The following is a 16,943-nucleotide window of genomic DNA, read 5'->3' on the forward strand; positions in this document are numbered from 1 at the left end:
GTCTCACAAGGGGTCTGAGGATCTCATCTCAGTACCTGATGGCAGTCAGGCTACCTCTGGCGAGCACATGGAGGGCTGTGCGGCCCCCCAAAGAAATGCCACCCCACACCATTACTGACCCACTGCCAAACCGGTCAAGCTGGAGGATGTTGCAGGCAGCAGAACGTTCTCCATGGCGTCTCCAGACTCTGTCATGTCTGTCACATGTGCTCAGTGTGAACCTGCTTTCATCTGTGAAGATCACAGGGTGCCAGTGGCAAGTTTGCCAATCTTGGTGTTCTCTGGCAAATGCCAAATGTCCTGCACGGTGTTGGGCTGTAAGCACAACCCCCACCTGTGGACGTCGGGCCCTCATACCACCCTCATGGAGTCTGTTTTTGACCATTTGAGCAGACACATGCACATTTGTGGCCTGCTGGAAGTCATTTTTCAGGGCTCTGGCATGTGCCATCCTGGATGAGCTGCACTACCTGAGCCACTTGTGTGGGTTGTAGACTCCGTCTCATGCTACCACTAGAGTGAAAGCACCGCCAGCATTCAAAAGTGCCCAAAACATCAGCCAGGAAGCGTAGGAACTGAGAAGAACCACTCATTTATTGGGGCTGTCTTGCTATTTGCCTATAATTTCCACCTGTTGTCTATCACATTTGCACAACAGCATGTGAAATTGATTGTCACTCAGTGTTGTTTCCTAAGTGGACAGCTTGATTTCACAAAAGTGTGATTGACTTGGAGTTACATTGTTGTTTAAATGTTCCCTTTATTTTTTTGAGCAGTGTATTTTAATTTTATATATTTTTATATATTTCAGAGACAACCTCCATTTCGGTCTTGTAGAACAATGCTCAAAGGTACACAATGTCTGCCACTCCTGCTGGAGACTGACAGGGCATGATGGGAATATTTGGTCACTTTAGTAGCCTGTCCTCGGTGCAGAACATATGACCCTGACAAAGTTGCAGTTGAATACATTTTGTTCTGAAAGCACTTAAATAGATTTTTTTTTTAATATAACAATAGTTTATTCAGTAGCTCATAGTATCCATTTATTTCTCCTACTGATACATTAAAAAGCCAATGGGTATGATGAAATCCATATATATTGGATTAATCAGTGGATCTTTCCCTACATTTTCCAACAAGTGTGTCATGCCACGGATGTCATCTTCATATTTATAAATTTAAATGAATGAAGAAATCTGGATGAAGCATTCTGTATTCTGAATTAATCGTTTGAGAATAGTGATAGCACTGTGTGAGCATCAGCCACTGCACCTGTTACTGCTACCTGCAAGGCAAGTATCCCAGCATTCTTCTAATGTTATGTTCTGTTTGTTATTAAAATCTATAATGTAGGATTTACTGGATGTTGTGTATGAATGGAATCTGGCAGCTTTTGAAATTATGATTTATTTTCAGAGTCAGGAGAATAGGGAGCCCATATCACATAGAACCCCAGTGGGAAAGGAAAAGCTGGATTGGATACTAAATATGGCATGCTTTCAGGTGAGTGAAATGTAAACAAAATGTCTTGGGCTCTCAAACATTATCTAAAGCATGAGACTGGCAGGCTGGTTTTTCACTAAAGTTAAAATTGCTGAAGTGGAGACATAGCTGACTTGGAAAAGGCTTATTATTCGACTATTTTGATTTAAAGTTTGAAATTCACTTTTCAATTTCAACAATTCCCATTTACATGGTTATTTAATAAAGTAAAGAGAATTGTCAGAAATTCAAAGTGGATTTCACATTTTAGACCAAAATAGCCAAATTGGAAACATGGGCATGTGAGTAAGTATACGTGTTAATGAATAACCATGTCACATTCAGGATAACAAAGCAAAATTGCAGTAAATGTGAAATAAATGTGGAATATAACCCTATTTAACAATTATATGTTGCTATGGGTCTTCACTCCAGATGTTATGGACCACATCTTCCATAATGCTCTTACAACCATAAAGCTGGCAATGTATTGTGGGGATATGGCACGCAACGTCCGGAGAGCCGAAGCTTGTCCTCCCCTGTTAAATATATTGCTTTCTGTTATGTGAAGTTTTGAAGGTTAAAAAGCCTTTGCATATAGATTAGCAATCTTATTGAGTGAAGCACATGTTTGCATGCTTCCTTTTTAAGGTTACCTGTTTCCAACAACAGCTAGTCAATTCTGTTCTCAGTTTGGCTATTTTGGACTTAAATTTGAAATTGACTTTGAATTCCTGGATACTCTTATTTAGTAAATATTCCTGTCATTGTTCAGTGTGGCAATAGAGCATGGTTTACTAAATACAGCTCCTACCATCAGGGTAGGGGCTTGTTGTTTCAATGCATTTCTTGGGAACTGATGCCTATTGCATTTATTGCATCTATACTCCTGAATCATGTATACATATATATTGCTAATTAAATTTGTTTACGGCAAACAGATTTCATTTGCAACTTATGCCAAGTTTACAATTAGAGAGCGCATAGCGCAGAAGCACAGGGAGCCGCGATGCTGTTTGCCTCTGAATGCTGAATACAGAGACTAGGTTTCTGTATACAGCTCTGTGCCTGCTTCACCACCCTTTATTTGAACGTTTTCCTTTAATTTATATCTCCGTCCCTGCAATGTACTTGCCTCACAATTTACTTACTTCATGGCCCCCTTCTTTTCATGTCTGCTCCATTAAGGCAGAGGATGAGCCAGTAAGTGAAGTGATTAAAAGTCGAGTGCTGCTGGAGCTGCTCTGCTGTGATGGGCTTTCCCTCTCACTACACCGTAAATACGTGTATCAGTGAGTGTTTGTATATATGTTTCTTAACGAGTGCATCTAATGTTGCAGCCTGTGGGGTATCTGTGAATCTGTGCCTGCCTGTGTTGGTATGTTTGTATGAGAGTGCCTATGAGTGTGCGCTTCTGTCTGGAATTGAGTGTCTCCCACTATGTGTATGTCTAGAAATGTGTGATTTTAAAGATGTATATAGTGTTTGTGAGTGTATGTCTGTGAGGGGAATAAAGGGATTGCTAATGAAAAGAGTATCTCACATATAACTCCTGATCAGAGCCATGATTAGTGATTAGTCCTAATCAGTGCTCTGGCACTGTCTGGCACTGTCCTGTGAATAATAGTATAAGCATGTATCCAGGCACTAAACACAGAGTGATGGTCTATCTCTGTATAGTGAAACCATCTCTCAATGTTTAGTGCTAGATTTCTACTCTCAGAACTGCTTGCTAATAGTCCTACTCTGCAAGCACAGCGTTGTATACAGGGAGCGAACCTGTGTTTGTGTCTGTTAGTGTCTGTGTGTATGTGTGTATGTGTGTGCGTGTGGCATAGTCAGGTAATGCAGAAACATATACAAATATGTGGGAATATGAGTTATGTAACAACACATACTGGAAATATATAGGACCAAACTGAAAAGATTATTGGAATATGTTAATTTTAAATATGCAGAAACATTATTTAGTTACAATACTGTTTTTTATCTGTAACTTCATTATTCAATAAATAGTTTTTTGTTTTTTTTTCATTTCCTGTCCAACAAAAATATTTTGCTTCCTTTCCATTAAATAATGTGCTGCCTAAGAGTACTAAAACAAAAAATACATTTAAACATTACGTTCCGGGACACCAAAATTATTTGGATTCTACAGGTGTTATTTTTTAATCCGCTTGTTAGTGAAAGGATTAAAAGACCGAAAAGGGTTTTCTTCTAATATCCTGTATGTATACTTAATACAACATTAAAGGAACACTATAGCATTAGTAATATAGTAATATGTACACCGTTTAGGTGACCGGGTCCTTGCTGCCAGGGTTAAAAAAAATCATTTTCTAAAAATATTTTTGCTTACTAAAAGAACTCAAAATAGATTTATATATATATATATATATATATCCTGATTGTTAAATGCCTTATATGTTTATGCTCTAAATTAACTTTTGGTAGTTAAAGCTAACCCTAAACCATCACTCCCTCAATTTACTTTTACCAACCCCAACCCTATGCTTACACATACATTAGCCATATATCTACCCTAACCGTAACTCTACAATATCCATACACTAAAATATCATTAGCCCTAACCCAGCACTAACCCTCACAGTAACACTAAGCCTACACTGTCTTTAACCTTTCAACTCACCCTAACTCTAAGGAAACCCACTGCTAAGTTCAGTACCTATATAAGCAAATTGGTTTCCAAGTTAAAACAGTAGAGAACAGTCTGTGACTGCCATCTTCTGGCTATTTTTAGAATTATGGGCTTTCCTTGTAATACTGAAATCTAGCATGCTTTTCCAGCCGATAATACTGAGATAAATGCGTTGCAGCTGGTAAAGTACAGCACTGATCACAATCGGAATGAGGGCATGCAGGGGAACCCTGTCAGGGCAGCTGCCAGTGAAGAGTCAATTAATGTAAAAGGCTGTATGCAGTGCTCATTTTGAGCGCTGCATACAGCTTATCAGTTAGCCTGGTGACAGAGGGCTTTTACCCTGCTCACACCATGTTGCAGCAAAGGGAATTGAATTCTTAATTTAAAAGGCTGTATGCATCGCTCACTTTAAGCATGGTATAAATCCCAAAATACGGCCTAGCTTACAGAGCAGGGATTTAACCTTGCTTACACTAAAAAAGTGAGGATGATCCATAAATAGTGTTAAAGCTCACTCTGTGGAAGACGGCATGGAAGATCCTAACATCGGGAAGTGGTTAATATAAATAAATATTGAAATAGTAGATTGAGTTTGGAGAACTCCACTTCTCCAATCAGCTGCTCTTATCTATACCTATAAACACATACACCCACACTAACACAATTACACAGATACACTTAGTCTCTTTCTTATGGCAGCACAAGTACACACGTCACACTGGCTGGAGATTCATGGGAGTCATGGTTGCAGGCAGCATCCAATATTTACAGCTACCATAACTACTTGATTTGCTCTCTCCTTATTATAATGATGAAACTGGTGCTGGCAAAATAAATCAGACAGGTTTATTCAGTAAGATCTAAATGGACTCTCAATTCAGACTGCAAATTTCAGACATTGTTTACAGTATTTAACAATGTTTGCATTTAATGCTTCAAAACGCGCCAGAAGTGTGTATAGATTTTAGTCTGAATGAATGCTGTTGGATGGCAGAAATATGGGATCGGTTGGCAGAGGCTGCTCAATGTTTCTGCCATTTATATAAATTAGCAACTGGGCAGCTATTGACAATTCAGCAGCGCAGGAGGAAAACTAACATATGATGTCTGATTGCAGGCCAACACACAATGTGCTGATAGGGTACCTGTCATGACATATTTAGTTCAAGCTCTTTTTTAAAGACTATAAAATCCTATCTATACATTGTTTTAATACATTTGCTAGCAAATACAGGGAGTGCAGAATTATTAGGCAAATGAGTATTTTGACCACATCATCCTCTTTATGCATGTTGTCTTACTCCAAGCTGTATAGGCTCGAAAGCCTACTACCAATTAAGCATATTAGGTGATGTGCATCTCTGTAATGAGAAGGGGTGTGGTCTAATGATATCAACACCCTATATCAGGTGTGCATAATTATTAGGCAACTTCCTTTCCTTTGGCAAAATGGGTCAAAAGAAGGACTTGACAGGCTCAGAAAAGTCAAAAATAGTGAGATATCTTGCAGAGGGATGCAGCACTCTTAAAATTGCAAAGCTTCTGAGGCGTGATCATCGAACAATCAAGCGTTTCATTCAAAATAGTCAACAGGGTCTCAAGAAGCGTGTGGAAAGATGAAGGCGCAAAATAACTGCCCATGAACTGAGAAAAGTCAAGCGTGCAGCTGCCAAGATGCCACTTGCCACCAGTTTGGCCATATTTCAGAGCTGCAACATCACTGGAGTGCCCAAAAGCACAAGGTGTGCAATACTCAGAGACATGGCCAAGGTAAGAAAGGCTGAAAGACGACCACCACTGAACAAGACACACAAGCTGAAACGTCAAGACTGGGCCAAGAAATATCTCAAGACTGATTTTTCTAAGGTTTTATGGACTGATGAAATGAGAGTGAGTCTTGATGGGCCAGATGGATGGGCCCATGGCTGGATTGGTAAAGGGCAGAGAGCTCCAGTCCGACTCAGACGGCAGCAAGGTGGAGGTGGAGTACTGGTTTGGGCTGGTATCATCAAAGATGAGCTTGTGGGGCCTTTTCGGGTTGAGGATGGAGTCAAGCTCAACTCCCAGTCCTACTGCCAGTTTCTGGAAGACACCTTATTCAAGCAGTGGTACAGGAAGAAGTCTGCATCCTTCAAGAAAAACATGATTTTCATGCAGGACAATGCTCCATCACACGCGTCCAAGTACTCCACAGCGTGGCTGGCAAGAAAGGGTATAAAAGAAGAAAATCTAATGACATGGCCTCCTTGTTCACCTGATCTGAGCCCCATTGAGAACCTGTGGTCCATCATCAAATGTGAGATTTACAAGGAGGGAAAACAGTACACCTCTCTGAACAGTGTCTGGGAGGCTGTGGTTGCTTCTGCACGCAATGTTGATGGTGAACAGATCAAAACACTGACAGAATCCATGGATGGCAGGCTTTTGAGTGTCCTTGCAAAGAAAGGTGGCTATATTGGTCACTGATTTGTTTTTGTTATGTTTTTGAATGTCAGAAATGTATATTTGTGAATGTTGAGATGTTATATTGGTTTCACTGGTAAAAATAAATAATTGAAATGGGTAAATATTTGTTTTTTGTTAAGTTGCCTAATAATTATGCACAGTAATAGTCACCTGCACACACAGATATCCCCCTAAAATAGCTATAACTAAAAACAAACTAAAAACTACTTCCAAAAATATTCAGCTTTGATATTAATGAGTTTTTTGGGTTCATTGAGAACATGGTTGTTGTTCAATAATAAAATTAATCCTCAAATATACAACTTGCCTAATAATTCTGCACTCCCTGTATATACGTAAAAAGGGCTCTTTCTCCCACTTGTGCGCCAATTCGCCGCCATAAACTATGTGCCAAAGAAATGAATGACAAGGAGAGCAGATGAGACCTCCCACAACTGGTCCTTCTGCTCGACAAGCATAACAACCACAGCACATTCACAATGGTCTGTATGGCTAGCGCTGGCTAAATGTGTGTAAGCATGGCTAAGAGTGTCGACATCACAGAAGAGTTTAGGAGCCGAATTCAAGAAGACAGCGGAAGGAGCGAAGTTGGGTGTTACAGTAGGTTAACACCCAGAAAGGTGACCAGACCACATGGCAATGTTGGAGTGGAGGTGAGTTTATTGCTATATATATTACACTGAATGGTATGATGACAAAACAAAACAGAACATAGTGTAATATGAGATTGATAATCCTCGCCTGTGCATATACCATATATATTACACTGTATATATCATATATCTCTGTGAAATATCATGTGTTCAATGCATTTCGGGAAGATTTTTTATTAGTGTGAGCATGTCATGACTGGTAATTCCAGGTTCCCTTTCATAATACTTTCTTTTGGGATATCTCACAGTATTTACAGAGAACACTATTTCTTTTTCAAAATATAAAGGGATTACTAAAACAAGTGCAACACTGAAATTAATGGTGTGACATACACAAAATGTTATATAATATTGCACATGCACAGTACACACATTATATTTCCGTTTTTTAGTCACTAGGTAAACCTTCAAGACAAAGATAATTTTCTTATCCTATCAATTGTGCAAGGCAAGTCTAGCTCCCAGGCTTTCTCAAGTACCCCGTAAATTTAATTTACACTGCAACAGGGCATTATGAATATTAGTTTTGGGAATCAAAATTGCTTTCCCCAGCTTACTTCCAGTGACATTCTAAGAGCACGGTGGGTCTGTGAGGTTTATAATTTGTGATATTGCAAAATCAATACAGTTATTTATTTTTTATGTGTAATATCTGTATATTGATGGGATGATTAATGGGAAAAAATATGACTGACATATATGTACATTCATGCTTGTTTCTTTATATTTTAGAGGGAATGCATCTCTGTCCATATTGGCCAGGCTGGTGTGCAGATGGGCAATGCCTGCTGGGAGTTGTACTGTTTAGAACACGGGATCCATCCCACTGGAATTGCAGCTGATGAGAGGAGCTATATAATGGATTCATCATTTGGGACTTTCTTCAGTGAGACTTCTAAAGGGAAATGTGTACCTCGAGCAGTGTTTGTAGACCTAGAGGAAACTGTTATTGGTAATGTAAATACATTTATTTATTTATTTTATATGATGCACATTTATGTATAGTAAAGTGGTAGAGGTTACTTCATAAAATGTATTGAGCAGATCTTTTGTTTTATTATCAGAATCACAGCTATAAGACTTAAACAGGAAAACAATCAACTTTTAAAAATGCAATTTAAAAAAAAAAATCCCCCAAAAACATATTTCCCAATATGTGAAAATTATTTCCAGGGACACTTTGTGGAAAATATGGACAAAAATGTATATAGACACAAGCACACACATAAAAACTCAAAGAGATACACGCACAGTGACACACATAGGCATACATGCACAGACACACACACACTGAAATATACAACTGCTTTTCCACTAACACAGACACACACAATGACACATGTACACATATATATACAGTGACAAACTGACACACACAAATACACACATTGCCATACACACAGACACACACTGACAAGTCCGCCTCCACTTTTGCTCAGTGCGTGCTGATGGAAATCCTGAGTAGGAGCTTTCAGTCCTCACTGGGTCATAGAGGAGACATGGAGTAGTGCCTGGTGGACACCAGGTAAGAAGTCAATCCATTCTAAAACATATTGACTCCCTTCAATGGGGTGCACCAGCCACCAGGGCACTTCTGACATCATAACAGCTACAACCCTGACTGGTACATGTGCATGAGATGAGGGGTTAAAAACATCATGTATTCTACAAGAGCATTGCAATCTCACAAGAGTTGACCCTCACCTGCATCACCCCATGCACAGTGGGTAGTTAAGAGGAAAATAAAATATTAAGCAAGTGTTTCTAGCATTTCAATCTGCGGAGATAAAACTCTAAGATTTCAGGCTGTAAACAGCTCTTTAGGGACAAGAGTAGTAGAAGCTGCAGTCCACGTGATCCATTACTTCTTTCCACTTGACATGTCAAAGTCAAACTATTAACCTCACCTATCTTGTAGATGAAATAAAAATTGGGAAATATCGCTCACTTTTTCATCCGGAGCAGCTGATCACTGGAAAAGAAGATGCAGCAAATAACTATGCTCGTGGTCACTATACCATTGGAAAGGAGATTGTTGACTCTGTGTTGGACATGATTCGTAAACAAGTGAGTAGTGCATTTTTTAAATGTTTTAAAGATGCGAGATAGTAAGTAAAAGAAAACTCTCACTTACAAGGATTTTTACTATTTACTTGTCTTCCATAATTAACAGATATGTATGTGTGGCAAAATGTATTTGTGAAAAATATATTTAGGAATCTATACCTCTTCATACTGCATCTGGCTGCCTCCATCTTAGCTCCCTGTCAATGATTGTTACAGTGGCATATTAACTTCAAGGCTGAAGATGGCATGGGTGTACACAGCCCAACCCCTCTATCGACAGACCAGGCACCTGTCTACCTGCACAATATATTTGTGCATTCTATTTCAAATAATTTGTCCAACTTTTGGGTGATTGGTTGTTCTTACAAATTCTGTAACTTTGAAGGAACACGATAGTCACCTAAACAATTTTAGCTTAATGAAGTAGTTTTAGTGTATAGATCATGCCTCTGAAGTTTCACTGCTCAATTCTCTACCATTTAGAAGTTAAATTCTTTTTATTTCTGTTTACGTAACCCTTGCCACACCTCCCTCGGCTTTGAGTGACACAGACTGCATGAAAATAAAATGGTTTCATTTTCACTCAGATGTAAATTACTTTAAAAGTTTTTATCTCCTGCTCTGTAAGTGGAACTTTAGTTCTATACAGGAAGCTCCTGCAAGGTCCAGCAAGCTATTAGCATAGAAGGAGATAGGAAATTCCAATTTAAATATAATTTGAAATAAAGGAAGTGTAAGCATTAGATGATTATTTGCAGGAAGTGCTTAGGAAGGCTGTTCAAGTTATATTCAGGGAGGTGTGCTTAGGGCTGCATAAAGAAAGTGATTTAACTCCTAAATAGCAGAGAATTGAGCAGTGAGACTGCAGCGGCATTATCTATACACCAAAACTGCTTCATTAAGCTAAATTTGTTTTGGTGACTATAGTGTCCCTTAAATCCATTATATGAACATATCACAAAATGGTAGAAGATGTGTTTTGTCTGTTTCATGATTTAGAATTCTGTCCATGGGGCCAAAAAAAAAAGATGATTGATGGGAAAAAAATGATTGATAGTTAGTGGATCAATAGAGAGGGGGAAAAAGGAGGAGCAGTAAAAAATTAATAAATATATAATATATAAATATAGATTTTTAGTGCTCCTCATTTTTCCCCCTCTATTGGTAACTTCTTTTAACTTGATCTGTAAACCAAATGTAGTGAAAATGTGCTAATATAATACTTATATTATATATGTGTTTTGCATACATCGATTGGCCCATTTTTTTTTTTTATTATTCTTTATTTTTGAAAGTGCAGAGATAATTACAAGTTTCATTGCTGTCAATGGGTGTTACATTAGTTGGTAATTGGTTACGTCTTGGTGACAGATTCAAGTTTCGTTGCACTTTAAAAAAAAAAAAAATACAAGAGTAAGCATAGTTAGGTGTAACAAAGAAGGGTAACAGTCAGGCTATACATGCTGCTGAAAACAATTTAACTTGAGTTGAGACCATATTATTTTGTTGGTCGTATACTGTTACTAGAAGCAACTATATGCTAGGTAAACATGTTGCGTTGAAAACAGTTATATGCCAGGTAGACCTTTTCCACTTAAAACAGTTATGCTTGGCAGACATATCATGGTGAAAACAGTTATATGCTAGGCAGACATATCATGGTGAAAACAGTTATATGCTAGGCAGACATATCATGTTGAAAGCAGTCATATGCTAGGCAGACATACAGGGAGTGCAGAATTATTAGGCAAATGAGTATTTTGACCACATCATCCTCTTTATGCATGTTGTCTTACTCCAAGCTGTATAGGCTCGAAAGCCTACTACCAATTAAGCATATTAGGTGATGTGCATCTCTGGAGATTTACAAGGAGGGAAAACAGTACACCTCTCTGAACAGTGTCTGGGAGGCTGTGGTTGCTGCTGCACGCAATGTTGATGGTGAACAGATTAAAACACTGACAGAATCCATGAATGGCAGGCTTTTGAGTGTCCTTGCAAAGAAAGGTGGCTATATTGGTCACTGATTTGTTTTTGTTATGTTTTTGAATGTCAGAAATGTATATTTGTGAATGTTGAGATGTTATATTGGTTTCACTGGTAAAAATAAATAATTGAAATGGGTATATATTTGTTTTTTGTTAAGTTGCCTAATAATTATGCACAGTAATAGTCGCCTGCACACACAGATATCCCCCTAAAATAGCTATAACTAAAAACAAACTAAAAACTACTTCCAAAAATATTCAGCTTTGATATTAATGAGTTTTTGGGGTTCATTGAGAACATGGTTGTTGTTCAATAATAAAATTAATCCTCAAAAATACAACTTGCCTAATAATTCTGCACTCCCTGTATTATGCTGGAGACGGTTAGTGTTTTGGCATGTCTTGCGGACAGACAGGACTATGTGAAGATGGGTAAAATAAGTGGTGGGCAAAATTAGTGAGCTGGATTCAGCTCGCTGGTAAATGTGTTTAACCATTACAGCGTGCCTGTGAGTGATAGGGGGCATATGCATTAAACCTGCACCCTAGGAGGAGGGTGCCATATTACAAACATTTAGTATGGCATATCACAAGATGGCATCTTCACAAGCTACAACAGTACCTGTTCTAGGTTGCTTAGAGAGCTGGCACATAGTCAATTTACATTCCTTAGTAAGATAATTGCCATACAGTGCTTATATTATGCAAAGAGTGAGATGAGAAAACCATATAGGAACATGTTTAACAGAAGAGAATCAGGCTAACCTGTCTAGATTTGAGGTGCCAGTAGCATGGTTTAACTTAAAGGTAACCCTAGACTAGGTGGGTGTTTGGGTGTTGTATGCTACGGGTACCAGGCTAGTCTAATCTGTTGTGCACAGGGACGATAAGAGAGGCGGGCATGCATTTTGCAGCAGTAGGCTGCATCTGCTAGGCAGTAGCTTGCTAATGACAGGGACCCCCTATGTAGTGCCTTACATGGCTATATAAGCCTGTGGGGGGGCTATAGTTAAGGGGAGCCCGGTCTACAGCGCCCACTGCTCCGCTAAAATTCCCTACCCTCCTCCAATGCCCATGCTGACCACCATAGTTTCATACATAGTTTGAGTCCCGGCAGTCCAGAACAGGTCACACCACTGGCCCCAGGCCTCTGCGAGAGCACATTTGCAGTTTCCAGTACTCCGGCCCCGCTTGGCTCTGCGAGGGATGTCCCAGATGGCAGTGTGCATGGCTTTAAAGTGATGTTGTTCCCGTCGGCGTTGTGTAATAAGCATCCGGGGTGTCTTCCGTTTAGCCCTCAGCTTGGGCATGCAGGAGCGGGTGCTGTGCTTCTTAGGACGCGGATGGGCCGTGGTTTGGCGGGCTTTCCTCCTAAGAGGCTTCCCATGGCAGAGTGTCAGGGATAGTCTCCGCGCTGAGCAGGCTGTGGAGTGCTGAACTTCATTAGGCTGGTGCCTCCGTGCTCCTTCCTCTCTACTCTCTTCTGCAATTCGAGCCTGTCTGTATTTAAGCTTCAGCCAGAAGGCGCAAAAGAGCCTGTCCAGTCGTTTTTGCAGCAAATCCTGTGGGTCTCCAGTGGTGTCTGCAGGTACTGTGTTCGCCATCTTGGCTCATAAAAGAAGACAGCGCGTGCTGCACAGGAGATGCACTGTTTCTCTCTTGGTAGGTGGTTAATGCTTGTGGTATATGCTCCAGGCGCCTAGTGCAGACCGGGATATCCCCCACCGGTCCATAGGGGGGGTAGGAGTTAGGAGATTTGATGAGTCCGTGCTCGAGTTCTCACACGAGGAGAGCCGCTGCCTCTCCCCGGCTCGATCCCTGGTAGGCCTCACTAGATTTCTCGGGTTCCCGGCTAGAGTTCTGCAAGATTCAGGTGTCAAAGAATTCGCCAGGATGTCCCCGTCTCGCTTATAGCCCTCCAGAGGCCGGACGTGCTGGATTTCTGGGTTTTTTTCCCCCCAAAGTAGTAATTTTAGTTAAGAGCTTGGTTGCTGCACGTCTGCTCAGCCTGGAAGCTAGGCTCCGCCCCCGATTGGCCCATTTTTGTGCACTTTTGGTTTGGCCAAATTATTTTTCCCAAAATAAATGCATGGACAAAATTTGTTTAAACCTTAACGCCACCTAGACGAATCTTGAATCGCCCAAACTAATTTGGCTGAACCACATTTTTCATGATTTGGTCGAACCACTATTTCTGCCATGCACAAAGCTAGTGATACATCAAAACACAAAACAAAAGTTTAGGGAGGTGCAAGAGATAAAAAAGTATTATACTTATATTAGGTGAATCTCTGAATCAACCTAAAAATAGAAAGATATACATAGCATAATACTGTAACACTTTATAGACAAAATAAATCGGAGGTAATGGGTCACTCACGATCTGTAGAGCCTTATGAAGCAGGCTCTAACTATGAAAGCTTAGAATAATAAGCTTATTCACGCTATCTCCACTAATATCTGGTAGTAAGGTACTTCTCCCACACCACGGATACCACAGCAAGATTGGATTAGGGTAAAAAAGTTTTACTTTCACAAAAAATGCAATAAAACAAGGCACTAGTCAAGTGTTAGTGTGTATAGCAAAATGTGTGTTTAGTAGTGTGTCTTTAGCAGAGTATATTGGTGTAGCAGTGTGTGTTTCTAGTAGAATGTGGGTGTTTATCAGTGTGTGTCAATGTGTATCTGTATGTGTGCCTAGTAGTGTGTATTGACGAGAGCCTGGTCAGTAGGTTTGTAAGGGGCCCGAAGAATTATGATGGTAGCCCTGCTTTGGGGGTGATGTCTTTTGCTAAATATGTAATTTACAATTAAAGAATATTGAGCACCACTTGAAAAAAGTGTTAGACAAGTATAAGGTGAGGTTTTATAATTTATTAAGTGATGTAACTTACAGAGAAGTGACATTCCCCTTTTAAGGCAGATTAAAACAATTTTCAGCCCAACTTCTTTTTTTGATGGAGTAAAATGCAGGTTAATTGATACTTAGGTGAAAGGTATAAGAATTGTATGAAGGGACATTCAGATGGTTGAATAAGAGAACATTCCCACCATATGTCCTGTAGGGAAGCCTCTAGTTTGATGCATCTACATCACCAATTGACCTGGGGGAGATATATTATAATATAGTGATGGGGTTCTGTACCAAATGGAAACTAGTTTATATTAGTTGTCTTAATACTTGCCTGAAATAAATACATTTTGTGTCCTAAGCTTATGGTGTTATGGTCATGTTTAGGTTCTCGTTATTTCTAAGGTGAAATTTGGTAATTTAATATTAGTGCTCTCACTCAAGTCACTTAGAAATTACAGAAATATCATGTGTTAGAGAATCTCATCTTAGACAAAAAAGGAGCTTATTGGAGCAAATTTTAGGTCCTTTAGAAAATAAATAAGCTAAAAACTGTGGAATTTGGATAGTTGAAAAAGATAAACAAAGAATGAGCATGACAAAATGTCAAAGCAACTAGGTTATTATTTGAATAGGGGACTAATGTTCATAAAAGTTGGGTTATCAGTAATTGTAAGCTTAAGAAAGGAAAATGAATGAAGGATACATTTTGAGACACAGTTTCCAAAAGTGTAGGGTCAGAGAAGTGAGAATGATCTTTCAAATGAGCTCAGTGCTTTCCATGAAAATATCAACAGTATGTTAGCGTTCCTGTGCAGGTGATATCTATAATTCATGTAATGTTTAAGAGGATCAGTGTACATAAGTTGCAAGTAATGTGTAGAATGTAGAATTCATGAAGTCCCATGTATCAACAGTAATTTTATGAGCTGATATTTTACGAAATAGTTTATGTTGTCAGACTATATGTGCAAATACAAAATATATAACTGTAAACTCTGTACCTTTTAATGTATCTTGTAGATCTACTGTTCTTTAACATTTTTGCCTCTTAAAAACGTAACTACATGTTTTGTATTGTCCACATATTACACTGTTTCAGGCAATTTACTAATGAAACAAACCTCTGTTGCTTATTTGTATTTTTAGGCTGATCAATGTTATGGTCTTCAAGGATTTCTCGTCTTCCATAGTTTTGGAGGTGGTACAGGTTCAGGATTCACATCACTGCTGATGGAGCGTCTTTCTGTTGACTATGGCAAGAAGTCCAAACTTGAGTTCTCAGTCTATCCTGCTCCAAGGATCTCCACTGCCGTGGTTGAACCTTATAATGCCATCCTTACAACACACACAACTCTAGAACATTCTGACTGTGCATTTATGGTGGATAATGAGGCAATTTATGATATCTGCAAATGTAACTTGGACATTGAGCGTCCTTCTTATACCAATCTGAACAGATTAATAGGTCAAATAGTTTCTTCAATTACAGCCTCACTAAGGTTTGATGGTGCGCTGAATGTGGATCTAACAGAGTTCCAAACCAACCTGGTGCCATATCCAAGAATCCATTTCCCATTAGTTACTTATTCACCCATTATATCATCAGAAAAAGCTTACCATGAACAGCTGTCCGTTCTGGAGATCACCAATGCTTGCTTTGACTATTCAAATCAGATGGTGAAATGTGACCCTCGACGTGGTAAATACATGGCTTGCTGCCTTCTATACAGAGGTGATGTGGTGCCAAAAGATGTTAATGCAGCAATAGCAGCAATTAAAACCAGGAGGAGCATCCAGTTTGTAGATTGGTGTCCTACTGGGTTTAAAGTGGGAATAAACTACCAGCCCCCAACTGTGGTTCAGGGAGAACATCTGGCTAAAGTAGAACGTGCTGTCTGTATGCTGAGTAACACTACTGCCATTGCAGAAGCCTGGGCTAGACTAGACCATAAGTTTGACTTGATGTATGCCAAGAGAGCATTTGTACATTGGTATGTTGGAGAGGGAATGGAGGAAGGGGAGTTCTCTGAGGCAAGAGAGGATATGGCTGCTTTAGAAAAGGATTATGAAGAGGTAGGAAGAGAATCAAGCTATAGTGATGATGATGAAGATGAATATTGAACCAGGTAGTAGAGTGCAGCACACAAGTGAATTGGCGCACAATGAGCCCTGTGGGGGAGGTCCACCTGTCCCCTATGTACATCCAAATGTATAGAACCACAGGCTTCTCAGTGCCGGGGTGAAAGATCAAATGTGTTTTATTATGGTCCAAAAGACAAAACAAAGATACAATGTTTTGGTCGTCAGGCCTTAATCATGTGTAATCATACATGATTAAGGTCTTACGGCCGAAACGTTGTATTTTTGTTTAGTCTTTTGAACTATAATAAAATACATTTAATCTTTTTACCCTGCACTAAGAAGCCTGTGGTTCTACTTTTGAAGATGAATATTGTATATTTTTTCCACATACTATTCTGACACTCTCTATATTCTATACTAATGCAAGTTTTTGAAGGGGAGATGAGAAATCCATTCCTGGCTGTGCCTGGAATGAACTAGACTGCAGGACTGCCATCGGGGAGATAATACTCCGTTAAGGGGCTTCATCAAATTTTGTGACCCATATTGACCAGACCATATTGCAGAACTTGATTTGAGTGGATGAGTCTCTTTACCATTCTTCACTTCTGTGCACCAGCACAGGGAAAAGTGGGAGGGGGGGGGGGGGGTAGGGGGGGATGGGTGATGTCAGATTACTTCCTCTC

At 39.5% G+C, this 16,943-nt stretch overlaps 1 protein-coding gene across 1 annotated transcript; it reads left to right on the forward strand.

Annotated features, from left to right (window-relative positions):
- The first annotated feature begins 1,432 nt into the window (after window positions 1-1,432).
- LOC134602861 (tubulin alpha-8 chain-like) lies at window positions 1,433-16,468 on the forward strand. Its single transcript, XM_063448295.1, has 4 exons — window positions 1,433-1,506; window positions 7,999-8,218; window positions 9,185-9,333; window positions 15,322-16,468. Exons 1-4 carry the CDS (start codon window positions 1,492-1,494, stop codon window positions 16,294-16,296), a joined length of 1,359 nt encoding a protein of 452 aa, XP_063304365.1. The 5' UTR covers window positions 1,433-1,491; the 3' UTR covers window positions 16,297-16,468.
- Window positions 16,469-16,943: the final 475 nt, after the last annotated feature.

Source organism: Pelobates fuscus, chromosome 3 (assembly GCF_036172605.1).
Source record: "Pelobates fuscus isolate aPelFus1 chromosome 3, aPelFus1.pri, whole genome shotgun sequence".
Lineage (NCBI taxonomy): Eukaryota > Metazoa > Chordata > Amphibia > Anura > Pelobatidae > Pelobates > Pelobates fuscus.